The 27753-nt window shown below is 52.2% G+C and overlaps 10 protein-coding genes across 10 annotated transcripts; 6 read left to right on the top strand and 4 right to left on the bottom strand.

Moving 5' to 3' along the window:
• Nucleotides 1-313: 313 nt before the first annotated feature.
• N7498_003330 (phosphotransferase family protein) lies at nucleotides 314-1412 on the bottom strand (the record flags this gene model as incomplete). Its single annotated transcript, XM_058450392.1, has 2 exons — nucleotides 314-446; nucleotides 514-1412. The coding sequence occupies 2 exons, from the start codon at nucleotides 1410-1412 to the stop codon at nucleotides 314-316; spliced, it is 1032 nt and encodes a 343-aa protein (XP_058309854.1).
• Nucleotides 1413-2554: 1142 nt separating this feature from the next.
• N7498_003331 (THUMP domain-containing protein) lies at nucleotides 2555-3775 on the bottom strand (the record flags this gene model as incomplete). The annotated part of the gene is made up of 6 exons (XM_058450393.1): nucleotides 2555-2674; nucleotides 2735-2875; nucleotides 2992-3206; nucleotides 3287-3446; nucleotides 3508-3639; nucleotides 3713-3775. 6 exons carry the CDS (start codon nucleotides 3773-3775, stop codon nucleotides 2555-2557), a joined length of 831 nt encoding a protein of 276 aa, XP_058309855.1.
• Nucleotides 3776-4307: 532 nt separating this feature from the next.
• N7498_003332 (alpha-keto acid decarboxylase family protein) lies at nucleotides 4308-6200 on the top strand (the record flags this gene model as incomplete). The annotated part of the gene is made up of 4 exons (XM_058450394.1): nucleotides 4308-4500; nucleotides 4563-5790; nucleotides 5855-6062; nucleotides 6117-6200. The coding sequence occupies 4 exons, from the start codon at nucleotides 4308-4310 to the stop codon at nucleotides 6198-6200; spliced, it is 1713 nt and encodes a 570-aa protein (XP_058309856.1).
• A 1073-nt stretch (nucleotides 6201-7273) lies between these two features.
• On the top strand, nucleotides 7274-12082 carry bck1 (uncharacterized protein; the record flags this gene model as incomplete). The annotated part of the gene is made up of 2 exons (XM_058450395.1): nucleotides 7274-11910; nucleotides 11965-12082. 2 exons carry the CDS (start codon nucleotides 7274-7276, stop codon nucleotides 12080-12082), a joined length of 4755 nt encoding a protein of 1584 aa, XP_058309857.1.
• Nucleotides 12083-12462: 380 nt separating this feature from the next.
• N7498_003334 (Golgi transport complex subunit COG3) lies at nucleotides 12463-15018 on the bottom strand (the record flags this gene model as incomplete). Its single annotated transcript, XM_058450396.1, has 4 exons — nucleotides 12463-13251; nucleotides 13307-14332; nucleotides 14391-14730; nucleotides 14795-15018. The coding sequence occupies 4 exons, from the start codon at nucleotides 15016-15018 to the stop codon at nucleotides 12463-12465; spliced, it is 2379 nt and encodes a 792-aa protein (XP_058309858.1).
• A 238-nt stretch (nucleotides 15019-15256) lies between these two features.
• On the top strand, nucleotides 15257-16990 carry N7498_003335 (uncharacterized protein; the record flags this gene model as incomplete). Its single annotated transcript, XM_058450397.1, has 1 exon — nucleotides 15257-16990. One exon carries the CDS (start codon nucleotides 15257-15259, stop codon nucleotides 16988-16990), a length of 1734 nt encoding a protein of 577 aa, XP_058309859.1.
• A 246-nt stretch (nucleotides 16991-17236) lies between these two features.
• Nucleotides 17237-19381, top strand: nop9 (RNA-binding RNA processing protein NOP9; the record flags this gene model as incomplete). The annotated part of the gene is made up of 1 exon (XM_058450398.1): nucleotides 17237-19381. The coding sequence occupies one exon, from the start codon at nucleotides 17237-17239 to the stop codon at nucleotides 19379-19381; it is 2145 nt and encodes a 714-aa protein (XP_058309860.1).
• A 599-nt stretch (nucleotides 19382-19980) lies between these two features.
• Nucleotides 19981-21735, top strand: N7498_003337 (pyridoxal phosphate-dependent decarboxylase family protein; the record flags this gene model as incomplete). Its single annotated transcript, XM_058450399.1, has 2 exons — nucleotides 19981-20025; nucleotides 20107-21735. 2 exons carry the CDS (start codon nucleotides 19981-19983, stop codon nucleotides 21733-21735), a joined length of 1674 nt encoding a protein of 557 aa, XP_058309861.1.
• Nucleotides 21736-21915: 180 nt separating this feature from the next.
• N7498_003338 (RINT-1 family protein) lies at nucleotides 21916-24583 on the bottom strand (the record flags this gene model as incomplete). The annotated part of the gene is made up of 5 exons (XM_058450400.1): nucleotides 21916-23508; nucleotides 23559-23703; nucleotides 23753-24058; nucleotides 24117-24364; nucleotides 24437-24583. The coding sequence occupies 5 exons, from the start codon at nucleotides 24581-24583 to the stop codon at nucleotides 21916-21918; spliced, it is 2439 nt and encodes an 812-aa protein (XP_058309862.1).
• A 140-nt stretch (nucleotides 24584-24723) lies between these two features.
• On the top strand, nucleotides 24724-27231 carry N7498_003339 (putative DNA ligase I; the record flags this gene model as incomplete). The annotated part of the gene is made up of 1 exon (XM_058450401.1): nucleotides 24724-27231. The coding sequence occupies one exon, from the start codon at nucleotides 24724-24726 to the stop codon at nucleotides 27229-27231; it is 2508 nt and encodes an 835-aa protein (XP_058309863.1).
• Nucleotides 27232-27753: the final 522 nt, after the last annotated feature.

Genomic DNA, 27753 nt, shown 5'->3' on the forward strand with positions numbered 1-27753 from the left:
CCCGCTTCCCGCCCTATGTACGAGGGGTTCTTGGGATCGTCTGCGTACGTTATTGGTGTTCTCTGTTGCGTTTGGACAACGTTGATAAAGTTAATCTGTTGAGTCTATCCTAAGAGCCCTTCTATCTTTTATTCCATCTTATCCGAGCGAATTTGACATGAAAATGATCGCTTTCAACGTTAAATCACATGCTGAACTATATATGGGGCCCCGGAACAATCTTCACGCCTCGAACCTAAAAGACAATGCAAAAAATCTATATGAATCCAAGTGTATCATCTTGCCCGAACATGCAAAAAGCTTAATCCTGTATTTATATCGCCTCCAACGCGATCATGTGTGCGATTGTCGCGGTCAGTCGTCGTCGTGCATCAAATTCTTTCGTTTCATCTCGAGTTCGATAGTATTGTACAGTAATTTGAGAAACCAACCGATAGCATGCGTACCTGGTGAAGATGAATAGATCAGCAAGGAGAATCCTGAGAGCAGGAAAAATGGGTGGGGAAAAGGTACATCAATAATCGGATATCCTCCATCTTCGTCCTGGTCAAGGGCATTCCTGCTCCCTCCAACACGGCAGTGCTCGGGTTCTTAAATAGTTCCGCCATCAGCATATCGCCCCAAAAGGCGCTGCTAAAGTCGACTATTCCAGAAACTTGCTTCGACGTCTCGTCCAGCAAGACATGCGAGGACCGACCGAAGCTTGCAACCACCAGACGCGGTAAAGTTACTTCCTCGAGGGCTGATGCCAGGCGACCGAGTTCGTGGCGGATCTCAGCGTACGGAAGATGGATGAACATGTCCTCTGCATCGCGCAGCACGCTCTCGAAAAGACCACAGAAAGACTCGCGCCAGGAACGTTTCCCAGCTCCGGCGGCGACTTGTTGCAATGAGCCAAATCCAGGGGCCACATTTTGTCCAATCGTGCTGGCTAGAAAGCCCAGGTGGCGGTCAATGTCATTTCGTTGTCGAGTGGTAAGTTGGTTTTCCATCTCCAACAAACTCGTTCCTTTCACATATTGTCGTATCAAGTAGGCAGAACCCAGAAGCCTTCCGAGAGGATCAAAATGATACAGCTGTGGGATGCATGGATTCGCACTTTGTCCAAGAAGAGCCAGAAAGCGCGCTTCAGTCTCGAGAAAGTACCTTTCCTGTCGCAAAAGAGGAGTGCCAGGGAAAGGAGATCCTTTGAGAAGCAAGCGGACCCCATTTGAGAGAGTTAGAAGGCGCAGGGAATGGACGTGGCCGAGAATATTCCGCGAGCGTTGCACACGGACGGTCGAGGGAAATAGCAACGACAGTACAGCATCCAGTCTCTGGGGTTCATCTGAATCAGACGAATGTGTGCCGCGTGGAGTGAAATGCATTTTGGGCCCATTTCGGGAGACAAGAGGGTAGGTAAGTCGAGACATCGGAGCGATGCATTCTGATATGTATCAAGGTGACAAGCCGAAAGGAGAAAAAGGAGTTCGGAGCTACTGCTATTCAAAGACCAGCCTTCATACTCCAAGGGAACGGTTCTACAATAATCTTATCCTTTTAGGGAAGGATTATGGAGTTTGGGCACGTTCCAACGGAAAAGAAACCCACCGTGGTCTCCATCAGACAGAAGCAACGAGGGGCCACCACACCGCCATCGCTGCAATGCCCATGCAACCATCAAATCAAATCACAAGCTTGGCAGAGCAGGCGGCCACGGGCCTGGGAAAGCAACGCCATGACATGACATACAGTAGGTTTGACTACGCGAGATATGGGGCCGTGGAGCTTCGGTTCGGCCGTCATCCAGGTATAGCCAGCGAATACTATGAAGTAGGGTTGGAGATCGGTAGAAAAAATGATCAGGCTCCAGCTTTAAAAGACCAGAAAGAAAGCCGATGTTACCACTCGCGTAAGGATCCCGCGTTGAGCATCGCGGGCATCCGAGCACCGGGCCACCGCCAATCAGAAGGGCCGCTTGCCGAATAACCAGCCGTGGATCCCCCCGTGCGGGTCTTGGAACGCGAGGAATGTTCTTCATGTCGCTGTCATCACCCTAATTCTGTGTTGACTCCGTTTTGAATTCAATTCTCATCGCTAGGGTACCCCCGCTTATCAGGGTCCTCGCTTCCGATTGCTCCAATTGGGTTTCAGACCTGAAACAATGGAGCGACTCGACTCGGACCCGAAGCTCTTTCTCTCTCTATATGTACTGGCCATCCCTGTCCATCTGATCCAGATCCACGGAACTGCCGGTGTAAGTCCCGAGCCGCTGATCGGCAGTAAAGGTCCAGGCTCGCATTCGAGAGAAATTTTGTTCTTGTCTTCTTTTTGCGTGTGACGGGAAGTAATCCGAATTATTTCTGATGTACTGATAAACAAATATTCTGGGAGGCCTGGTGGCTGCATGAAGTCGTTCCTGGAATTGGATCTAGCGCCGGGTGCGCAATCTTCTTATGCACGGCCACCTCAGTAATACAGTAGCGTGGGCTCGTCATCGTTGTTCCGACAATGGAGGCTTGAAGCGAGGTGACAACATGTCCCCGCCATTGGCCCGTTGATGCGCCGCCTAGCGCTAAGACTTAGCTTCTGCGGCCTGATCCGCCGCCGGTTTCGCCGGATCGTAGATCTCGGCCAAATTATACCGTTTCAGCAGGTCGTAGTCACCGCCCACTACACTCATTCCGATCACATTCTGTCACGCGAGCATCAGCTTCCATGTGGGGATTTAAAAGGCCGTAGCTCCGAGACTCACCTGCACGACGTCTACCAGAATCATCAAGTCGTAATTCTTCAGGTCCACCGGATGTTCGGGACCGACGGCGTCAGCAACAGTCTTGATGACCTCGTCTCGTTTGAATTTGTTATTGCCTCGAATCGTCGGTCGAATAGCGTACTGCGAATGTCAGATCATCAATGCCAAGTAAAAGCCTCGTGATTATCCAAGCGAAATGCAAGATCGGACATGTGGCTGGGATGGTGAGAAGCCATGACGGCAAAGGGGACACATACCTTCTTCGGCGGGCCCCCAGAATGGAAGTGCGGCTTGAGAATCTCCTTTGCGAAGGCTTCTAGGTCCACACTTAGAGTCTTTCTGAGGGTAGAGACCGGGGTCATGCGCTTAATCCATCGGCTGTTTTTGGTGTTTGGATTGGCATGTGCTTCGGAGCACAAACGGTGGACCAGCGAGACGGGGTCGATCGACTTGTCGAGTCGCACGAATGTGACTGCGGGGAGTTAGCACGGCCCTCGAAAGACCCGATGAAAGGCCAGAGCATCGGCCAAAGCGCCGAGACGGTAAACGAACCGCAGGGCATCTCCAACTGCATTCCTTGAAATGGGTGTTTCTTATCCTTGCTAGGCTGTAAGCCGGCAAGCTCCCTTTGGATCTGGGCCTCGATGTCGCCATCATCCGAGTCCTCGTCCGAATCCTCCTCGGTCTTCAATTCACCGGAAGACTCAATGGCCTGAGATGACGAGTTAGCAATTGCGTTGATAAGGACCATTCCAATTCGAGTTGGGACCGACATGAGAGAAGATATCGACGGCCTCTCTGATACATTTGCTCTCCCGGCCCATGTCGCAGGTCACAAATACACCCGAGTCCCCGCTCTCCATGCCGACTCGGCTGCTAGGCTGCTTATACATAGCCTTGCCGTCCTGTGCATCCGTTTAGTTCCCCAGAACGAGGCGAGGGATAACCCTTGTGGAGCTCCCGCTGGAGAAGGCGTACCTTTCTACGCTTCATGCCATTCGATTTGCCCGGCATACTGCGTTTGCCGGATCCGCCCATCATTAAGCCTGAGATGGTTGATAAAGCTCAGGTGGCCGATAAGAGACAGGACCGAGTGGGGGTGAAGCTGAGTTTTGTGTGATCAGCCCCCTCGTTGGGTTTAGCGGGCCGCAAGTGGATCGCGAGAGCTTCACCTTGCCCAAAACTTATCGCGATGTTTACTTTTCATTTCGATACTTTTCAGGGCCTTTCGATTTTAGATTGGCTCGATCCATTATTGGTAGATGGGCAGGTCCTAACAATTGCCCCCTTTGGCGCGGTTGTACGGTCACCGTGATACAATTTGCTGAGTGGCATGACATCAACGGTCCAATCATGACGTAGATTAATGGGTCTCCCGTTCACGAATTCGAGAGCTTCCGACGAACCGGCCAAAACAGTATCCCGAAGTGCCTTGTTTTCCTCGGCCTGGCACCTTCCGACTGCTCCGTATCACCTTTGTACAAAGGTGCCTTTGCTGCTCACTCTCCTCACCCCACTCCATCTCCTTCTACATCCCACCTTCCCACCCATTCCCCTCCCATCACCAACAGCTATGGCATCTACCGACATTGCTACAAGGGAGCTTAAGAATCCCATGGACGTGGCCGAATACCTTTTCAGGCGTCTGCATGAGGTCGGTATCCGTGCCGTCCACGGTGTACCTGGTGACTACAACCTCTCTGCCTTGGATTATCTGCCCAAGTGCGGGCTGCACTGGGTAGGTAATTGCAATGAGCTCAACGCAGGTATGGTTTCAAGCCGAACCCCAGAAAGCCACTGGACTTGAGTTCTAACAGACCATGGATAGGTTATGCGGCCGATGGCTATGCTCGTGTGAAAGGAATCAGCGCCCTCATCACCACCTTCGGTGTAGGGGAGCTTTCGGCCATCAATGCCATTGCAGGCGCATACTCCGAATTCGTCCCGGTCGTTCACATCGTGGGCCAGCCGACCACCAAGTCGCAGAAGGATGGGATGCTACTCCACCATACCCTCGGAAATGGCGATTTCAACGTGTTCACCGAGATGAACTCGGGCATCTCTTGCTACACTGCTCGACTCAATGACCCCCACGACGCAGCGACTCAAATTGACAGCGCCATCCGCCAATGCTGGATCCGAAGTCGTCCGGTCTATGTGACTCTCCCGACTGATATCGTCGTTGCAAAGGTCGATGGCGATCGTCTGAAGCAGCCGATTGACCTATCTCTACCTGAAAATGACCCGGAGAAGGAGGATTACGTTGTGGATGTGGTTTTGAAGTATCTTCATGCCGCCAAAAACCCTGTTATTCTGGTCGATGCCTGCGCCATTCGACACCGCGCTCTGGAGGAGGTTCGTGACTTGGTGGAGGCTTCCAAACTGCCCACATTTGTCACACCGATGGGCAAAGGTGCAGTGAATGAGACATACAAGAATTTCGGTGGTGTATATGCCGGCAGCGGCTCGCAGCCCGGTGTGAGAGATGCGGTTGAGTCCTCGGATCTCATTCTCAGCATTGGTGCAATCAAGTCGGACTTCAACACGACCGGATTCACTTATCGCATCGGACAGCTGAACACCGTTGATTTCCACAGCACGTATGTGCGTGTGCGGTATTCCGAGTATCCCGACACCAACATGAAGGGCGTTCTGCGAAAGGTTGTCCAGAAGTTGGGCAAAGTGAATGCCGCCCCCGCACCCTCTCTCACGAATCTTCTCCCCGATAGTGAGAAGAACTCAACCAGCCAGACCATTACCCATGATTGGCTGTGGCCTACCGTTGGGCAGTGGCTGAAGGAGAAGGACATCATCATGACCGAAACAGGTACGGCCAACTTTGGTATCTGGGACACTCGATTCCCCGCAAATGTGACTGCAATCAGCCAGGTCCTCTGGGGCAGTATTGGCTATTCGCTCGGATCTTGCCAGGGCGCCGCACTAGCTGCGAAGGAGCAAAACAACCGCCGCACTATTCTCTTCATCGGAGATGGCAGCATTCAATTGACAGTCCAGGAACTAAGCACGATTCTACGGAACAAGTTGAGTCCTATTGTGTAAGTTTGTTCACAACAACATATTCCGCGATAAAGTGTGACGTGCTCATATTAATTGTCTTAGTTTTGTGATCTGCAACGAAGGCTACACCATCGAACGCTACATCCACGGCTGGGATGCGAGTTACAACGATATTCAAACCTGGGACTTCTACAACGTCCCTAAGGTATTCGGTGGCCAGGATGGATACAAGGGCTACCGGGTGAAGACTCGGGATGAGCTGAACAAGCTATTTGCCGACCAGGATTTCTGCACTTCTGATAAGCTTCGAGTAAGTTTAGGCTTCCCACTGATGGCATGAACTGGGCTAATCTCTTTTATTTAGCTTGTTGAGCTGTACATGCCGCGAGACGACGCCCCATCTGCTCTCAAGGTGACCGCTGAGGCTGCGGCCAAGCGCAACGAATAGGGGATTCATTTAACGGATTGACGATCTCCTCTCATCATTTACGTTGTTACGATCGGTGTAAAGTTTTAATCAGGAGTGCTTAATTTGCTTCGAGCGATCTGAGGCGAAATCCACTCCCCTAGTCTCGATATCAAATGAATTTCTAAACTGAAACCAACGGAGCTTGCGTACCGCTACAGTGGCGCTAGCTAGATTGGGTAACATTCAGAGCAGCTGCAGCTGGCGCCACTAGTCAATCTGAGACACTGATGGAGAAGGCCGAGTCGGTCGTGAATGGGGCAGGGGTCCAATATGACACCTGCCTGCTTCGTAAGGGGGTTTCTCCCCACAAGGTCTTCGTCGTACTCCTATACCGTCAGTACTACTCTCAATTATTACTTTGTGGACGACTATAGGTACCGGAGTCACATCCATGTCGAAAACAAACAAATAGAAAACTCACGACTCCACCGAAAAGCGGATCCACGTGACGATCCGTCCAGGGCTGATGATCAAACTTGCAGCTTTGTTTCTTCTCAACAATAACTTTCATCTCATCCCTGCAGGATTTTTTGCGCCTTCGGTGAGTGTCTTTGTTCGACGCGGTTGGCGATTAATTCTCCGACGCAAGGAGCGCATGGCTGGAGTCTTCCCTCCCGTCGCTTGGATTCCCCCATTTCTACGGCGGATCGCCCTCGCATCTCGTTACCGATTGCTGACGGTAGTCTTCTACAGTATAGCCCCGAGCCCAGCCCTTTCTCCGCTGGCGGTTGCTCGGCCGGGTGCATATAGCTGCCCCTTTCCTCGCCAAGCGACTCCCAGCGCCTGCGATAAGGATTCGGCGTCACCGACATTGATCATGTTCACCCAGCCCGTTTGAATCCCTTCGCAGCCAAACCTGTCGATATCACGATCTGAATTCGACATCGAGACTAGACCGCCTTTCTGCTATCTTTTCATCAGAAATTTTCTCTCGAAACCGGGTTGACACGAGTGTAATGCGGACTCTTTTGGAGACAACCATACCCGGCCTCTTCTCCCCGACAGCGGCCTCGTGATCGCGACTCCGAAAGTCCTGCTGCTCATCACTCAGAATGGACGGACAGAGGCAACAGTATCTCCCGGGACCCCCGACCGCTCAGTCCCATCCCATGAACCTCCCTCCGCCACCTCCACGCCCGCCAGCGCAACTTCAGACTATTGTACCCCCGCCACCACCTGGTCCACCGCCAGGAACAGGCTATGGAGCTCCGACGCAATGGCAGCAGCAATCTTGGGGCCGACAGGCAATGACCCCCGGCTATTTACCTCCACCACCTCCTTTGCCCCCGAGCCAGCATCAACCATACCGTCCGATGGCTCCTTTGTCTGTGGGTTCTGAACCTCTCACCTCTGCGACATATATTCCCGGCCATGATACGATCGGCGTCGGCATCCCGCCATTGCTCGAGTCTCATGGAAGAGTTCCATACGATGCCTATCGACCAGCAGCCAATCAGGCATACGAGATTCCCCCCACTGATGGAACATACAATCCGCAAACTCCAGGGGGTCGCACAGCTCTGCCTTACGCTCTCCACAACAATGTGCATGAGCTTGTGACGAATGACAACCCATCGCAAAGTGCAGGCCAGGGCATAGATCTCACCAAGTCGCCCAGCCATCGTCATAACAACAGCGGTACGTCGTTGGGCGGATTGACTCTTAATGAGGCCGGCGTTCAATGGCCGCTCGACCGAGTCCTGCTCTGGCTGGCACGGAATGGATTCTCTAGGGACTGGCAAGAAACTTTCAAGTCTTTGGAGATCCAAGGAGGCGATTTCCTTGAGCTCGGTCTAGCGTCCGGTGGGCGAGGAAACCTGGGGAAAATGCATCAGGTTGTCTACCCTCAGCTATCCAAAGAGTGCTCGCGGAGCGGCACTGGATGGGACTCAACCCGCGAACGCGAAGAGGGCTTGCGTATGCGCAAGCTGATCCGTCAGATTCACGATGGTGGCCCAGACACTGCTATTTCTACGCCGATGCGCGGAGAACCGCCAGCTTTAGTTCCCACATCTGCTGAAAGTGGGACTGGATATTATTCCACGCATTTCCCTGAACCCCGCTCGGCTGGTCCGTCTGGCGGAGTGAGCGATATCAGCGCGAATCAGCTAGCTGAATTACAGGGTTCTTCCGGCCAGGGCCACAAGCAACCCACTGAAAAACGTTCCGTCACCATGCCTGTCCCCAGCGGCCATGACTCGCCAATGTTCAATTCTCCTTCTCGGGAGTTTCCGTCCTGGCTGCGGTCAGAGTACTCACGAAATGCTTTGGCGTCTACCAATGATCACCGCAGACAAAGTCCCTCGCAATCCAGTGACGCCGGAACGCTTCCAAGCGCAGGATTTCGGGCCCAAGATAGTCCGAAGAGTGGTAGTCCAGCTACGCAGTATGTGTCGCCCTCATCTGGAGGGCTCGCATCTTCTTCAACTGGAGATTTGACCTTGAGATACGACCATTCTCGTGGAAACAGCACGGATTCGATCCCTGGTGCCGGACGCGGTGCTTCCTCGGCAGTTGGCCGCTATTATGATAGTCGTCGACAAGGCCAAGACAATGCACGCCCATCACCTTCAGATCCACATGGTCGGCCTTGGAGCGGAGAAAATTCCTCGTACTCGAGAGATCACAGCAAAGGGATTCTTTCAAACATCTTCAGCAGGAGAAAGCAGGTCAGAAATGATTCGAGTCACCCATCTCCAGAAGAGAGCCATCCGGACTCACCACCAAGTCCCGAGCCTCGCTCGAATGGCCAGTATCTTCCATACTCAAAGCCCAGGTTTAATTCCAGTGACATGTCACTAGGCGACCGCCCGTCCTCGGCAACTACGACGAAGACAAAGAAATGGGTTTTCGCTACCATGGATGGCATCCAGTACCGTCTGATTGATGTTTCTGATATGGAATCTGTTGAGAGCCTACGCTCAGGGATATGCCAGAAACTAGGCTTGTCTGATTGGTCCAGTGCCCAGATCTTCCTGACAGAGCCTGGACAGACTGACCATCAAGACCCTTTGAACGACACAAACTTAGAGATTTCCCGCCGAAATAGGTCTGATGCTTATGGCTCCTTGAAACTATTCGTTAAAGGGGTTCTCGCCCACCCAACACTTCCTAATATTCCGACTTTCAACGGCCTTGGGGTTTCCATTCCAGGAGACAAGCCGACCCTGTCTCCCACTGCCACGACGCATGCTCCAATTATTCGCAAGCCGCTGGATCAAGATGCCCTTGATAGAATTTCTCCGCAAACTCACACAAAACCAGGCTCGCCGTTGTTAAGCTCCCGACAGTCAACACTGAAGGCCTCGGCCCAAAAAACACTTCCGGCTGGCTCTCAAGACTCCAACCAAGTACTGGACCCTGAAAAAGCCGATCTGCTTACACGCCATGAAGCTCACCTCCGTGAGATTGATCGGAAGCAAAAGGAGAACAACATTTCCCGTCAACCTCCGTCCATACAACAATCCCGGAAAGACACTTACAGCGAAAATGGCTATAGACGTGAAGGGGTTATCGACTTTGACTCTCCTCGCATTTCGCCATACGAGAAGGAGAAGGCAGAAACTCTGGTGCCATTGCGAAAACCGCCAACCGCTCCAATTGAGTCCAACACGCTCACCAAGATCAATTCTCTCAGAAAAGCTCCTAGCGAGCGTAGCGAGCGTGGTAGCCGTTCAGGGTCTTCAGGGACTATTCAGACCCACGGATTGGGAGCTATGATTACCAGTATGGGTCGGATGACAAGTGCCATTGGCACACCGGCCCCTTCAGTACAGATTTCATCGCAGCCTTCTTCCGCCACTCGAGAAAGCTTTGGCTCGGATTCTGATCGGCCAGCAACCGCTTCGAGCAGGACAACATTAGGTAAGTATCCGAACACGTCAATCCACTATACGAGTGAATCGCCCCATATCGGATCATGTGCTGATTATGTGGATTATCCAGATTCTTCGAGAAATCTTCACTCTTCTTCAAAGAATGTCTCGCCTGAACCTTCAAGGCCCGGTCTAGTATCTCGCAAGTCGTTTGGCCCGGAGTTCGATTTCGAAGAGAATGAAGTTTCCTTCCAGCGAACTCCGCACCCAAATCCTGAGTCTGACGATGAATCTGACGATGGACTCTTTGCTCTTCCTCTCGCCAACAAGAAGGCGCAGAAGACTGAACCTGTGCCCGAGCCTGAAAAGAAGACCGAGAAGCCTAGTCTCACTGTGAATACGGGTCATGCTAATCCCCGTCGTGTCAGTTTCATTTCTCCAAATACTACTTCTGGAGAGAGCTTCCCTGGGCCGTCGACTCAAAGTTCCGCTGGTGGTGCTTCTGACAGCATGGAGTCAGCAACCGGGCCCTTTGGTGGATCTGCGACCCCCGAAGACGAGAGGCCTATACGGCCTGATTCCTTTGCTAGAGACGTTTGGGCTAGCAGACCTCCAGTCGAAGGCGTCATCAACAATCTGGATGACTTCTTCCCGAACGTTGATCTTGACGCACCTTATCTGGATGAGCCTCCATCTCCAAATAACAGGGATGGCGCGGAGAATGACTCCAGCACGAAGGAGAAGCAAGCAACTCCATCGTCTGCATCCACACCCAAAGGCGATGCAAACAAAAATTATGGGGGAGATTCGTCAACAGTGCGCCCGCAACCTGGATTTATCGCACGCCGCCAACTAGACCGCGGCGGCGGTGGTCTTTCGCGAGCAAAATCCATTCGAGAAGTGGCCAGGGGTGCAGCTGTTAGGACTAAAAGTATTGGCTCTGCTGGCCCTCAGCAGTCAGGGAATCTTCTGCGCCGAAAGAGTACCAAGATGTTTGGTGCGAAGATTATGCAAATCAGTCCAAAGCCTGGGAGCCGAATCAATCAACTCGACCCTATCCCTCAGTATAGAACTCCGCCGAGTGGATCCGTCCCGCAACGACAGGCTACCTTCCGCATCATTCGTGGTCAACTCATCGGCAAAGGAACATATGGACGAGTGTACCTGGGCATCAACGCGGATAATGGTGAGGTTCTAGCTGTGAAGCAAGTCGAGATCAACGCGAGAATAGCTGGAGCAGACAGAGACCGTATCAAGGAAATGGTGGCGGCACTGGACCAGGAGATCGACACGATGCAACATTTGGAGCATCCCAACATCGTCCAGTACCTCGGTTGTGAACGAGGTGATCTATCGATCTCCATCTACCTCGAGTATATCTCTGGTGGCTCGGTTGGAAGCTGTCTCCGCAAGCATGGCAAATTCGAAGAGAGCGTCGTCAAGTCTTTGACACAGCAAACTCTCAAAGGATTGGCCTACCTACACGACATGGGAATTCTCCACCGTGACCTGAAAGCCGACAATATTCTATTGGACCTCGACGGAACGTGCAAAATTTCCGACTTTGGAATTTCCAAAAAAACAGACGATATCTACGGCAACGACTCGTCCAACTCTATGCAGGGCTCTGTATTCTGGATGGCCCCGGAGGTCATTCAATCCCAGGGCCAAGGCTATAGTGCCAAGGTCGACATCTGGTCCCTCGGCTGTGTGGTCTTGGAGATGTTCGCTGGTCGCCGACCGTGGAGCAGGGAGGAGGCTATCGGTGCTATTTTCAAGCTGGGCAGTCTCAGTCAGGCCCCACCTATTCCCGATGATGTCTCCATGAACATCACTCCTGCGGCTCTTGCGTTCATGTATGACTGCTTCACAATGTAAGTTCTACATTTCCTTCCCTTTCGATTGATGAGAAACTAATCCCATACCAGTGATTCTTCCGAACGTCCCACTGCAGGCACCTTGCTCGGCCACCCATTCTGTCAACAGGATCCTACCTATAATTTCCTCAACACCGAGCTTTATGCCAAGATCCAACATGTGCTTTGAGATGTCGGCAATTCTTTTCGTGCATGCCATGGAAGTATTGCTCTGGCTGAATTCGAATTTTCATGTGTTTTGTCCTCGTCTGCATCGTATATACATACCCCCTGTCAAAATGTTTCCATTCCTTCAGCATTGCAAGGATTCGGCATTCGGTGTCCATTGGTTTTTGCATTTCATGTACATACGACCCGGTATAGTCCCGGTAATTGACGGTTCGGCGATATAGTCTATAGCCTTTGCTCAATCTATTTTTTTGAGCTCCTTGGTACTCAAGTGCTATGAAGACGCCATAATGATATTCTGCGTTCATGTACACGACGCTATTTCCTATGGTATTTATGCTCAAAATGCTCCGATCACAAGATGCAGAAAATGATAAAACCCTAAGAGGTCGTGCTCAGTAGATCATCATCGTCCTCAGCCAGGTCCACCTGTTCAGACTGAAGACCAGCTACACCAACTCGGAAAACACCCTCACACCACTCAGCAAATGTCTCAACGTCCCAGATGGCATCGTCCCGGCCCTTGCCTTTCTTGCTGATAGCATGGCCTTTTCCTTTCTCGGATGAGGTGTACTTCTCGAAGAAATCCTCGTAAATCTGAATCGTGCGATCCTGCACGGCGCCAACGAGGGTTTCCTTCATGCGGGTGTCGTCGATGTATTCGTTTAGAATCTTGCGGAGAATGGGGACCTCCTTCTCGATGGTGTGGCATGAGGGGTGAACCAGTTCTCCGCGGTGGAGGTTACGGGTGTCGACGAACTTCGTCGGCAGGGAAGCGGTCATGCGTGCAGCGAAGGCGTTGATGAAGTCATTGATGACGGTGCGGAGGCGGCCATCCAGTTCGACCTTTGCGTCAAGCATGTTCTCCACCACACGGGGCATAAGCCCATGGCCGACTAGGCGCATAAGGTTGCGTGGGTTGAACAGGCCGCCGCGCTCCCGCAGTTCCCAGAATGTGTTTGTAACACCCGAGAAGTCGAGGGAGACATCTGGCGCGACGTATTCAATGTCGAATGCAACAATCTGTTGCTTCAGAATGAGGAGGTGGCTCATGAGGAAGAGTTGTCCGTCGGCTGCGGTAGATTTGCCGGAGATGAGTGTGCAGGCATTGGTAAGAGACAGAGTGGTTTGATGTACGACTTGATGTGCCAGATCGTCGAAGACAGTGGACTTGATTAGGAAAAGTTAGCATGAATAATTCGGCCGAATCGCAGAAGATGCTTACGTTGACAAGGCGATAGATCCGGCTGAGAAGCCAGACGGCCTTTCGCAACGTCGGATACCACCCCTTCAGTGAAGTCTGAGTCTCAAAGTCCCATTTTCCGTCCTGCTCTTGTGGAGTGCCACCAGCGTCATCTCCCTCTTTGCCAGGTTTGGTCATGTCAATCATGGAATCTGCCGAGGTATCCTTTTTGCTTGATATTTGAGTATCGGTCACAGTCAAGGAAACTTGTTTGTTGTGCATGGGGTAATCGATATCGGCCGGAAGAGGCTTGTATTTTTCGATTTCGTCACGCAGGAATGCCTGAGCGCGGAAGACCAGCCGAGTCTGAACATCCTGCAGAGCGGGTTGGATCAAGACGGCAAAATCCAGTTGATTCGTGTCGGTCTGCTCTGGCTCATCTTCTGGATCCAAGAAGTAGCGGGTTTGGAGTAACGTGCAGAGTTGGCAAAGGTTGCGAATGTCGGTTTCGTGGATGATGCGAGGGCGAAGATGGTCATATAGAGGCTCACAGATTGTTTCGAGGAAGTCATACAATCCACCCTGTCCATGGAACCATTCACCCCACAGATCGTATTCATCCAAACACAAACCACGGATGTAGCTAATACTCGCCCGAGCGAACGAGACCAAGTCCTTGGATGAACTTGGGGTCTGCGTAATCTCGCTGAGCTTTTTGCGAGCGAGTGGTATTATCAGTCGCGCACGAGTTGCCGAGTAATTGCTGTGCAGCTCATTCATCAGACTCTGGTACTCTGCCTCGTTGTTCTGATCCGGGTTCAAAGGTGGGACCGCTCTCTTCTGGATTTCGATTCCGATCTGCTTCAACTCCGGGGCGCCGACTCTGAATTTGGCATAGAGAAGGGCCGATAGAGCCGTGTCATTCAATTGCTGGTCTGAGATTTTCTTTGATACGTTTTGGTAGATGTTTCGGAGAGATGTCACAAAGTTTCCTCGGATGAGTGTAAGGGCGCGCGTTAATAGAAGCCTGTATCTAGAACGATAAACCTCCGCCTCTTTGTGTTCCGGCTGCAGTAAATGTCAGTATATAGATCCGCGTCTCCGATGAAAGCCACGGAGGACCCACATGTGTTTCCATGTAATCCAGGCACACGTCGAGGCGCCTGAGCATGTCGGAGAATTCCTTATCGCGGACAGTGTTCCCCGCACCCGGGGCATTGAGCCTCCGAGACGCAGGATCTAGGAAGTCATAGTAGTGGAGGTTGTTCTGAATACCATTTGCAAGCTTCGTGTCACGCTCCTGCGCAGACAGAAGCCCCTCGCACTGTTTCTCAAAGTTCGAGGTCTGAGTTTCGACGGATCTGAAGGATTCGGAAAGGCTGGACAGGTCTTCAAGTAGAGTCAAGTTGCTCATCAGAATTTCGTCAATGTGTTCCTTCGATTGTTGAAGCTCATCAAGACAGCTCCTATCTCAGGTAAAACGCCCGTATTAGTCTCAATAGCGTCCTCTCAGGTTGAGACCTCACGTACTGGTATTGGTCGTAGCTCTCCTCGACAAGGTCATCTTTGACACCATTGAGCCACTCTGAGAACTCGAGCTCATTGTTCCAGCTAGGAATGCTCCATTTGAGAAAGCCAGGGGGATGTTCTTGTGTCGGCGCGAGACTTGATTGCGTTTCGTTGGCGGGTGGCTTCCGCGGAGGGCCAGATGGCGCGGTTTGGCGGCGGGCGCGCTGCTGCTTCGTGGAAGGCATGCTGCCGTCAGGGCCCAGGATGTAGATATTAGGTCAGTCTCCAGCTCATATCTCTGCCAGAGACCAGAGAATTGAAAAGTGTTGACAGTGAATGAAGCCGAAGTGAGAGGTGTTCAACGGCGCCGCATTCTGCCGGGGGACTCCGCCTCGATCTGACGCAACGATGAGCTTCCTCGAGTTCTTATTTTCTGATTTCTCGGGAAGCTCACGGGCATATGTTGAGCCCTCAACTACCATAATGCTGGCAACTCGAGTGCGACGGCCCTCGGCTCAAATTACACGCCTCCTTCGCCAACCGAACGTCGCGATTAAACAGCCTTTGAATGCGCCATGGCGACGACTGGCAAGCGGTAAATCACAGAGGTCGAACCCTTCATCCAACTGGGTTCGCAGCTCCCTTGGAGTCGCATTCGCAGGTGCTGCAGCATATCTGGGATATTCATACGTCAACGGCGACTTGGAGCGAGCTTGGATTGATAGCGATCCCAGGTTCAAGAAAGAAGTCATCGATGTCAACAATCTCCGAGCTCAGTTCATCCAAGAGAAAAGGAGCTTAAAGAGCCCTGCCGTCTACACATGGGGCTCGAACGAGTATAAAGCGGTGGATCCGGAATCGAAAGACAGAGATATCAAGATCCCCCGGCGCTTCAAGTTTTTCGATGGCCAGGTGCTGCGAGATTTCAAGGTTGACGAGAAGTCCGGTGCTGCAATCACGGAGAAGGGCGATCTGGTACAATGGGGCAAGGGATACTCAGAGACCGACTACAAGCCATGCAAGACTCTGACCGGCAAGAATCTGACGTCGATTACTTTGTCTGAGAGCCGGATCATTGCGCTGGCTTCGGATGGAAATGTTTACTCGTTGCCCATCTCCCAGCATGACCAGAGAACTGGTCCCAAAGCCCGAGAAAGCTCCTGGGTGCCTTACTGGCCCGGAAAGTCCTCTCTGAGCTACCGCATCCTGAATCCTGATTTGAAGCTCGGTGAACGGGTAACAGCTATCCGAGGTGGCCTGGAACACGTCGTTTTGGTCACTAGCTACGGCCGTGTCTTTACAGCAGCTTCATCTACTGAAAACTACCCATCCCTTGGTCAACTTGGTGTGACTGGCCTGACCTGGTCTACCCGTCCCAGCGGACCAGCAGACACTTGCCATGAAGTCACCGCCCTCAAGGGTTCTAAAGTGACCGAAATTGCCGCGGGTGACTATCACTCTCTTGCGCTGACGAAGGATGGCCGACTCTTTGGCTGGGGAGATAACTCGTTCGGGCAACTAGGAGTGGAATTTGAGCCAGAGTTTCCTTTCAAGGACACTCCCTTCGTTTTTGCCCTGAACCAACTCTACCGAAAGCGCAAGTACTCTCCGAAGGTTACCAGCATCGCCGCTGGCGGCGCCAACACCTTCTTCACCGTCGATGCCAAGCGGATTCTTGGCCCTGAGGAAGAGGCTGCTGACGTCCGCGACTTGGGCAATGTGACTGTCGATACATGGTCTTGCGGCAGAGGAATTTGGGGCACTCTTGGAACGGGCAAGTGGATTCACCTGCAAGATTCACCTTTGAAGGTGAAAGACCTGAGCGGGCTGGCCGAGTACAACGAGCAGACAAAGCAGATGACACCGATCCGCCCTCGCACCATATCCGTTGGTACAACCCATGTCGCTGCTATTTTGGATAACAAGACCAGCCTGAGCTCAGCGACGACGGACTCGCTAGATAAATCACAGGACTTCGGCTACGAGGTGTTCTGGTGGGGAGGTAACGAGCACTTCCAGCTGGGCACTGGCAAGCGAACCAATCTTTCCAAGCCGAACCATATCAAGGCGCCTCCACAGTCCAAGAAGCAGCAGGAGACCGAAGCCCGACTGCAGATCATGCCTCGACACAAGGGCCAGGTTGGCAAGCGTAATGTGAGCATGGAGCAACGGGTCGAATGTGGAAAACATGTTTCTGCCATTTTCTCTGCCTTATAGGATGCAGCAAAAGCAGTGTATATTATATGTGTAATTGAATTCTCCCACAAATTGACAATGGAAATCCACGGGTCATCCAAACATGGATAAAGTAGGACAATTGGAATCGTCTTGATGGTCGTGTATACTACGTCAGTATCGGATCTCAGCGATAAGCGATGCAAACAAGACAAACGGGTGCTTGGACCACAGCTTATCCAAAAAATTTCCTGCGTCCTCCGAGCTGTGTCTCCAAACACCATCAACATGCCTCGTGAAAAGCAAAAAAGAGGTCGCCGCGCGGAAGCCAAGACCCAAAAAGATGAGGTCAAGCGTAAGCGCGACGAGGCACCCGAAGACCCCGTCGCAAAACGCATGAAGCCGACCGACGAGACCGATGAGACCGACGACAACCCTCTCGAAGAGAACACAGACTACATTCCTCTCGAGTCAGACGAGCAACAAGTGCAGCAAGAAGATGGCGAAAACATGGGATCTGGCGACATGCCATTCTACGGTCTGCTCGACACCGACGAGGCTGAGTACTTCTCGCGCGCCAGCGAGATGCTCGAGGCGAACCAATTCCAGGATGCCGAGGAACGAGGCCTGTTCGTGGAAAGTGTATACCAGGAGGCCAATGGCAAGGAGTTGAAAATTGCCTGTAGTCAGGGCTGCTCGAGACTCATGGAAAAATTGATCTCCATGTCAGATGTCCGGCAGATTCGTCGGATCTTCAGCAAGTTCATTGGCCACTTCCTCCACCTTGTGCAGCATCGGTTCGCCAGTCATTGCTGTGAGACACTTTTTATCCACGCTGCGCCGGCAGTTATGCAGAAAACGCCAAAATCCCATGCCAAGAAATCAACCGAGGACGGCGAGGAAACCGAGTCGGATCTGTCGCTTGCGGACATGTTTATGACCGTGATCAATGAATTGGAAGGAAACTGGGGTTATCTCCTGACGGAGCGGTTCGCATCGCACACGATCCGAGTACTGCTGCTGGTTCTTGCGGGAGAGCCGGTGGATGTGACATCGACCGACTCGATCGTCGCAAGCCGCAAGAAAGAGAGACTAGGTTTGCCGGCCGCCGGCGCACAGGAAGAAAAGACATCCACCGGGAAGCGGAACGTTCCTGAGTCTTTCCAGCCCGCGCTTAAGAAGATGATGAGTGATATGGTCTCGGGACTTGATGATACCTACCTGCGTGCCCTGGCTACCCAGCCTGTTGGAAACCCCGTCCTTCAGGTGATGCTGTTCCTGGAGCTCTCTCACTTCGGAAAGTCTAGCGCGAAAGACCCCAAATCGATTCTGCGAAGACTTGTCCCTGACGAGTCTTTCGAGGAGGGCACAGAAAGTGCCACCTTTATTCGCGGCTTGCTCTATGACCCTGTTGGCTCGCGCCTAGTGGAGACTATGGTGAAGTACATGCCAGGAAAGGTGTTCAAAAACCTCTACAAGAACAACATCCGCGATCGCATTGGGTCTCTTTCTCGAAACAGCACGGCTGGCTACGTGGTCCTTCGAACCTTGGAGAGACTTGGAAAGGATGATTTGCAGAATGCGATGGATCTGATCATCCCCGAGATCCCCGGTCTGATCGAAAGGGCGAGACTCATCGTTCCTCGTACACTGATTGATCGCTGCGTTGTTCGAAACCTCGACACAAAACCCTTCGCCGAGGCACTTGCGGCTGCTTACGACAAGGACCCGAAAATTCGGCTTCGGCAGATGCTCCGCCAAGGCGAACCCACAGAAAACACTGTACAGGAGTCTGACCATGAAATGGAGGATGCAGACGACGAGGGTCACAAGGAGCGCAGACCTGCTGGAGGCTCTTCTGTTGCTGCCGCAGAAAAGCTGCATGGCTCTTTACTGGCACAGGCCATGCTCACAGTTCGTGGGCCATTGAGTGACCTTGTATATTCTAGCCTTCTCGCGCAAGACCCCGACACAATACTGCAACTCGCCCGAGAGCCTACTGCATCCCGCGTCCTTCAGCAGGCTCTGACCCTCCCGACTTCCACCACTCAGTTCCGCCGACAGTTTGTCTCCCGCTTCCAAGGCCATCTGGTTGATCTGGCTCTACACACCAGCGGCTCCCACGTTGTCGATTCTCTCTGGGAAGCAACCAAGGACATCTACTTCGTCAAGGAGCGCATGGCTCAGGAGCTCGCACAGAGCGAGATGACCTTGCGTGACTCTTTCTTAGGCCGCGCAGTGTGGAGGAACTGGTCCATGGATCTTTACAAACGCCGCCGGGGCGAGTGGGCCGCGCGTGCCAAGGGAATTGACACACAACCGGACGACGAAGGCGCAGCACCGCGACCTAAATCGAAGATTCAGCTGGCGGCCGAACGATTTGCCGCTAAGCAGGCGGAGGCCGAAAGCAAGAAGGCCGCCGCGGAGTCGTGAATCTGAATACAATGTACAATCTTCAATTTGATGGCGGTGTTAATAACATTTGATGTCTGAATAGATCTAGATCAAAGATTATGTGGCTGCGGTTACATTGCAGGTTGCAGGTTGCAGGTTGCAGGCCCCTGCACTGCAGATCATTATTCCATTGGTTACTCTAACTTTAATGGTTGTATTGTATTCCACATCGCATCTTAATCATCCAGTTACTAAGTCCGATTGCTCGAGCCCTTCAGAGCGGGCTAAGATAAGATTGAGCGCTGTGGGGCAAATCCACGCTTCACAGACAGTTGGGACCAACTTGGATTAGAATACTCCCGGTATTCGCAGCCCATTTAATAGCCTGTCTAATCAAAATAAAATCAACTATATAAATAAATCATCGGCTTCTTATCAGTTCCTCCACGTGCATGTTTGCGTGGTCAGATGATGTCAGACCATCTCCGGTGAATTCGGCATCGCGAACTTTTTCTTCCGCCCTCGCCGCGCACACGCCAATTGGCTTTCTCCTTCTCTTTTAATAGATCATAGACCTTGAGTTTTTTTGCATTTCATCGCACATATTGTTTCATAGACAGTCGCATACATTCGTCCTGATGTCGGGTACCTCGCCATCCAGTCGCGCCGATGAGGTGCACGGTGTGAGTTCTTTGTTTTTGCTACGCTGCGATTCGATATCCGCTCTATTTGCGCTCAAGCTAACCTCATACTGACAACCATAGCTCCTTAAAGCCGTGGAAGACCTTCTCATTCCCTTCATTCGATCTGCAGACGAGCACACCCCACAAACGAACGGCGTCAATGGACACGCAAAACAAGCAGGATCAGCGTTGGTGGAATACAAGAGGCCCGAGGAGCTGCGCGACATCCTCAATCTTGAGATCCCCGAGCAAGGCAGACGACAAGAAGGCCTGATCGAGGTTCTGCAAAAAGTCCTGCAGTACTCGGTCAACACCTGGCACCAGGGATTCATGGATAAATTGTACGCATCGACCAATGCACCGGGTGTTGCAGCGGAGCTTATTCTGGCAACTTTGAACACCAATGTCCATGTCTATCAAGTCTCGCCTGCGCTGACAGTCATCGAGAAATACACGGGTCAGCGGCTCGCGAATCTCTTCGGTTTGGATGGTCCCAGAGCTGGAGGTATTTCGGTGCAGGGTGGTTCGGCTTCGAATACTACGTCCATTGTCATTGCGCGCAACAATCTCTACCCCAAGACGAAGTCGGACGGCAATGGTGATTACAAGTTCGTGCTGTTTACTAGCGCCCATGGTCATTACAGTGTGGAGAAGGCGGCGCAGATGCTTGGCTTTGGTAGCAATGCTGCCTGGACTGTGCCTGTCGACAAGCAGGGTCGGATGATTCCCTCGGAGCTGGAGAAACTGGTGCAAAAGGCTCAAAATGAGGGCCGTACCCCCTTCTATGTCAATGCCACAGCAGGCACTACCGTCATGGGCTCCTTTGACCCCTTCGAGGAGATTTCCGCTATCTGTCAGACGTATAATATGTGGATGCACATTGACGGCTCCTGGGGCGGCTCGTTCGTCTTCTCTCGCCGACAGAGACAGAAACTGGCCGGCGCTGAGAAGGCAAACAGTATTGCTATCAACCCGCACAAGATGATTGGTGTACCGGTCACTTGTTCGTACCTATTGGCAGCAGACATGCGCCAATTCCACCGCGCCAATACTCTTCCTGCAGGCTACCTCTTCCACAACGAAGACACCGCGCCAGCTGAAAACAGCGATGCGTCCGAGCTTGAGGTCGAGTCGCCGGAGGTATGGGACCTGGCAGATTTGACTCTGCAGTGCGGCCGGCGTGCCGATTCTCTCAAACTCTTCTTGGGCTGGACATACTACGGAACCGAGGGTTACGAGCAGCAAATCGACACAGCATGCGACATTGCAGCGCACCTGGCTACTCTCGTTGAGAAAAACCCCAACTTCATTCTCATCAGCGAGAACCCGCCTCCCTGTTTGCAGGTCTGCTTCTACTACGCTCCCGGAAAGGAGTTTGTCTACCCTCGCGGCGTTGTCTCGAATGATGCTTTGGAGGCTCAGCGCGAGAAGAACAATAGCCGGGTCACTGCGCAGATCACGCACGCCCTTGTCTCCAAGGGCTTCATGATTGACTTTGCTCCTCCCAGTTGTGATGAAGATGCAGTCGGAAATGGCAAGTTCTTCCGCTGTGTGGTTAATGTCTTGACATCTAAGGAGACGGTCGAGTCTCTCGTGCGCTGTATTGAGGAGATCGGTCCGGCTATTGTTGACTCGCTGAAGTCAACCCCACCAGTTGTTCGGAAACGACCTGGTGAGCATGGACATGGGCCTGTTGTACACCATACATGAATTGATTGTTGATGAGAACGCCCCGACAACTACAGTAGTTCTGGTTTGTGGCTTTTACGTATTGGATAAACGGAACTAGAAATATGTTTTCAATGATACCATCGTCTTCATTCCAGTCTATAAACACATGGTGAACGATAAATATGGCCTGATAATGGGACATTATGAACTTTCAACCTCTTAACTACCAATCTCAACCCTTCGCTCCAATACAGACCGCGCCTCAGCCTCAGTCAACCCCTCAATCTCCAGTTCAGCAAGTACAGCCCGAGCACTTTCATTATCTTTGAAGAGCCTCTTCTCCACATCCCACATGCCCAGGCCGGCTGCTTCATCCGTTGTATCGGTCGCGGCATTCAAGTTGAGAATACGGAGTCCCTCACCGAGCTTCTTCATAATCCGCAATGAGCCACCCACTTGCCCAGCTACGCCGAGCGCGGTATCAACCATGCTGCACAAGTGGTCGATGTCGCTTGCCAGTTGAGCCGCACCGGTTGGGGAGAACGTGTTCCTTGTCACCACGTTGTCCCAGACGTAGGTCTGAATGGAGAGAAGTAGCTGACGCGAGACTCGTCGTAAAGGTGCTACTCCTAGGGCTCGGGAGAGGAAGGAAAGCTGGGTAGATAGCGTGCGCATCGCTTGAGCCATTTCGGGAGTCATTGAGAGTGGAGAGGTGGTTGCACCGGCCGAGGGCGTGGAGAGTGTTGCCCATGTAGCTAGGCGGGAGTATGATTTCAAGGCTGCGGTAATATTGGACGTCAAAGTAGAGGTGATGATGAATTCGGATCGAAGTCGAAGACGGCGGTAGGCCAAGGCCGTTTCGTCAAAGAGAGCACCATCTGATGAGGACGCATTGGATGACCCGTTGTTGGCGACAGCTGGTGAGGTGCGCGAGGCCACTTCGGCGATGGACATGGTGCCAGCCACGTTTCGGCCGTCCCGATTTTGCAGGACACGTTCCTGGAGCTCAGACCATAGCTCGACGAAGAAAACGTCGTTGCTCCAATCCTCCATCTTCTTCTCGAGATATTCAGCACTCCCAAAGACCCTGCATAGCCGCTCAAGACCGGCAACACCCTCCACGCTGGCTTGTCCGTCGGCTCCTTGTACCGTTCGGCCCAGGGTAGAAGTCATAGCAAGGTAGGCCTCTAGGGCTGAGTGGAGGCGCTCATGGAATTGGTCGAAGATTGTGATTTGGATGTCAATCAAGAATCGCAGTTTCTGGCTGAACGAGGTAAGAGGCTGGTAGCGTTCAGTAATGGTTTCCAGAAGATCGTTCACTCTAATCGCAGCCTTGGTGGGTTTAGTTGCGATAAGCTCGACACCGTCATAGTCAATCTGTCCACTATCCGGTGTGTCGATGATATCCTTGTATCGAGCCAGTGCAAAGTCCTTCTCTACCTGAAGCCAGCGGTCGTACCATCCCTGCTTTGTGAGAACTTCCCAGGTCATACCCTTCCAGTTATCCTCCGAATAGGGATCAGGAACGTAATTCCAGGTTTCTCGGATCTCGTTGTCGAAGTTCATAAGCTCGTGGATGAAGTGGCTGAGCAATTGCGGGTAGTTTGCGATTTGAGGAAGAAACGAATCGATCTTTTGGCGCAGCAGTGGCAATAATGCGGTAATAAAGGCATGGTGTGAATTGTAAAAATTCCATTCCACTCCTGAATCTGCTGACTGTGCCTTTTCATCAAGGATTGGCTGCAAGTAAGAAGTGAAGAACCCTCCGAATTGGTTGATAAGGTCCATGATGTGCGACAAAAAGTATTCGGGCTAGAAAGGCATGTTAGAAGAATCCTCGCAAATTCCAGGGAGTTGCTTACCTTGTCGAGTCTGTTTGTGGGCTTGTCACCACTGAAGTGGTACTTGAACCGGAGGTCCAGAGGGTGCACCATGACCTCCAGTGGGAATAGGAGAGGAGGTTCGAGGCTCTGCCCCATAATCAACGTATCGCGACTTTGGAGTTCCCTAGCGACTCATTAGAAGAAATCTTGTTGCGATGACAAACGTTCCCTACGGTATCTGCAGGTCGATCAGAAGCTCGACATCCTGTCTCCATTGGGCCAGCAGTTTATCCGTGATGTTCATCTCTCGCGTCGGCCACTTCAACGATTCGAGCGTCTTTTGTAGTCGGTTGCCAAAGTACTTTTTCAGCTGTTGTCTCAATGCGGAGGCCAGTTTCTCCGTATAGTCGACAAGGTGGGGGGCCGCGCCTTCAGCAGCAGGTTGGGCTTCCTTCAGCGCAACCACGATACTGCGTAACCGAGCGTACGGCCTCAGACTAGCACGAGGTTCCGATGAAATGACTGTTAAAGCTTGCTTGCTGTATCCCGTCCATGAGCTTCCAGGGCCCTGTCCTTCCAGGATCGGTGGATGCGTACCTCAACTCCTCAGCCTCCTTCAGTAGCTCCATGTATCCCTTGGAAAGCTCCAGTCGCTGAAGCCTCTCCATGCTCTTTTCGAGCCGCCGTACCGCTTCATCACTGGTCTCCGACAGTGTAATGGCCTTCAGCCGCTGGTCGATGTCCGCCTGCTCCGCCGAGAATGCCTCGGCACACTTCCTAGTAGCTTCGACGTGGTCATTGGATGTCTTGGTCGCGTTCGAGAGGGCTTCATGTGCTTCTGCTAGCTAATAGACCGCTGTGTGAGTAACATATGCGCGGAAAGGCTTGGTGTCGGGGAACGAGGAGGGGAAGGATACCTGCTTCCGCTGAAGCTCCTGCTGCACGCGGAGGCTCGATAGTAGCGAGTTCAGACTTTCAAGGTCAGCAGAGACCTGGATTTTGTCATTCAAGTAGTCCTCCACCCGCGTCCGCTCGTGCGACGACAGGGACGTGGGAGGCGCCATGGTTGGGGAGGGAAATAGTGGCGGGAGCGCAGGTGTCGCGATTGTTGATCTCCGCCTTTCGGTCTGACGTCTGGCATCCGCAACACTGCAGCTCAGTGGCAACATGCTCTTCTCAACGCTGCGTTCCCAGGCATTGAATCATGTCCAGTCCGGCTAAAAAGCGCAAGAGAGATGGCGATTCTTCGCCAAAGACCCGCAGTATTGAATCGTTCTTCAAGGGACCAGCAGTCAAGCGCAATCAAGAGAATGAACCGGAGGTCACTGAACAGACTCTATCGGACGAAGCTTTAGCTCGAAAGCTTCAGGCGGAGTGGGATCAAGAAGAAAATGCCCAGTCTTCCCTCGCAGACGGCGATCAAGTTGCAACAGCAGCATCCGAGGTGAACACAGCTCCAGCGGCGGCCCCAATACCTGCAGATGCGACCCCAGAGGCCCCGGTGACCCCCAAAAAGAACACTTTATCATTGCAATCTTCAACGGGTACGGAAGACACAGTCGCTCTTGCTGTCCCGTTTGACCAAAGCCCGCAGACATTCGACGCGACCAAATACGCCAGGGAGCTGCGATCCCATTGGGCCAGCGAAGGCGGCGATGCTTCCTACGCGTTACTGACGAGGGCATTCGTCCTCGCTAATGCCACGACCAGCCGAATAAAGATTGTTGATACGTTGGTGAACTTCATACGGGTCTTGATTGAAGGGGATCCGTCTAGTCTTCTTCCTGCTGTGTGGCTAGCAACAAACTCTATCTCTCCTCCATACGACGAGCTAGAGCTTGGGCTGGGAGGCTCATCTATCTCCAAAGCCTTGAAGAAAATATACGGTCTTGACAGTCAAAGTCTCAAGACCCTCTACGACCGACATGGGGATGCAGGCGATGTTGCATTCGAGGCTAAGAAGCGACAGACCTTTACTTTAGTCAGGCCTAAGCCGCTCAAGATCAAAGGGGTGTACGAATCTCTTCTCAAGGTTGCTAAAAGCAAGGGTTCTGGCAGTCAAGAAACAAAACAACGAATCGTTGAAAAGTTACTGCAAGATACTCGAGGCGCCGAAGAGAGCCGATATATTGTGCGCACTTTGGTGCAGAATCTACGAATTGGCGCTGTCAAAACAACAATGTTGATTGCTCTTGCGCGTGCATTCCTCTACTCCAAACCAGACGGTGCTGAATTCACGGTTCGGCCACAGCACGAACTGGCCAGTATGAAAAAGGACCAGCTGGCAGAAACCTACTCCAATGCAGAAGAGATTGTCAAGGCATCCTATGCCAGACACCCGAACTATAATGATCTTGTGCCATGTCTTCTCGAGATTGGCGTGACAGAAGAGCTTCTGATCCGATGTGGCTTGACGCTACACATCCCGCTCAGACCAATGCTTGGCAGCATCACAAGAGACCTCTCGGACATGTTGACGAAGCTTCAAGGAAGAGACTTCAGCTGTGAATACAAGTATGACGGACAGCGGGCTCAGGTACATTGTGATGAACAAGGAAAGGTGTCCATCTTCTCGCGCCATCTCGAGCTCATGACGGAGAAGTATCCAGATCTCGTATCGTTGGTACCTCAAATTCGAGGAGAAAGCGTATCCAGCTTTATTCTAGAGGGAGAAGTCGTCGCAGTGGATCGCGAGACTGGTGATCTACAGCCGTTCCAGACCCTTACCAACCGCGCAAAGAAGAATGTCGAGATTGGAGCCATCACCGTCAACGTATGTCTTTTCGCGTTTGACTTGATGTATCTTAACGGCGAGCCTCTAATGGATCGACCATTCCGCGAGCGACGAGAGCTCCTTCACAGTCTATTTGTCGAGGTTACCAACAGATTCACATGGGTCAAAAGTCTGGATGCGACATCTGCAAATTCCGAGACCGTGCTGGAATTCTTCAAGGGCGCCACAGATGCCAAGTGCGAGGGTATCATGGTCAAGGTCCTCGACAACACGATCACAGCCAACGCGAACGCCAACCAAGCAGAAGAATCAGCTCCAATCACCAACAATATAGAAATCGCCGAAGACCCCGTCCCAACAGACCCATCTAAACCATCGAAAGAAAAAGGCACCCGACGCAAAGCCCTCCTGTCAACCTACGAACCCGACAAGCGCCTCGAATCATGGCTTAAAGTAAAGAAAGACTATAGCACATCCTCCGAGACACTCGACCTGATCCCCATAGCCGGATGGCACGGCCAAGGCCGCAAAGCAAAATGGTGGTCCCCGATCCTACTCGCAGTGCGCAATCCCGAATCTGGGGCCCTCGAAGCCGTAACGAAATGTATGTCGGGCTTCACGGACAAATTCTACCAAGCCAACAAAGACAAATACGCCGAAGGCAGCCCCAACGTAATCTCACGGCCTGCCTATGTCGAATATTACGGCGCGCCGGATGTGTGGTTCGAGCCGCAGGAGGTGTGGGAAATGGCGTTTGCGGATATCACGCTCAGTCCGACGTATACGGCTGCTATTGGGTTAGTTAGTGAGGAGCGCGGGCTGAGTTTGCGATTTCCAAGGTTTTTGAAGGCAAGGGAGGATAAGGGGATTGATGAGGCCACGAGTCGTGACTATCTTGCGTTGCTATGGAGGAAGCAGGCGGAGAAGGCAAGGGTTGAAGGGGGTCAGCAGGAGGAGCTTGGGTGGCAAGATGATTGAATGAATTGCCCACCTAAGCAAGTGGTCGCGTCTGATAGATTTCCAAGATTCATTTCTCGGAGTTACTTGGCTAAACTTGGGCAAAAGACCGGTATGCACTTCGCTAAGATATTTACGAGAAAAGGGTCAAGTCAGGCATGGACAAGTCAGGTCACTAAATACAGCTTGCGTTTTATTCAATCTCTCGGCGAGATTAAGTAGCCTGATCATTAGAAGCAATAGAACGGCGCAGTATCATCACGAGGCATGTTGGATGCAGAGCAAATGCAAATGCCGCAGGTAGACATGCGCGTATCAAGAATCCAAGGCAATGGATGAAAAGAAACATCATTCATGGGTAGGGAAAACAAACAATGACGGAGGTCATGCAGAAGCAATGGGAAACGCAAGGAAACGCCGTGGATGCAAATGGGGGGAGCGCCGTGACCGCTGAGGTTCGAAGGGCTCGTGCTAGGTCTTCGGTCACACCAGATAACGAATTACATATGAGAGGAACATCAACAATGCGTACATAACAGAATC

The sequence above is a fragment of the Penicillium cinerascens genome (genome assembly GCF_028974065.1).
Source record: "Penicillium cinerascens strain IBT 15544 chromosome Unknown contig_24_segment0_segment0, whole genome shotgun sequence".
NCBI lineage: Eukaryota > Fungi > Ascomycota > Eurotiomycetes > Eurotiales > Aspergillaceae > Penicillium > Penicillium cinerascens.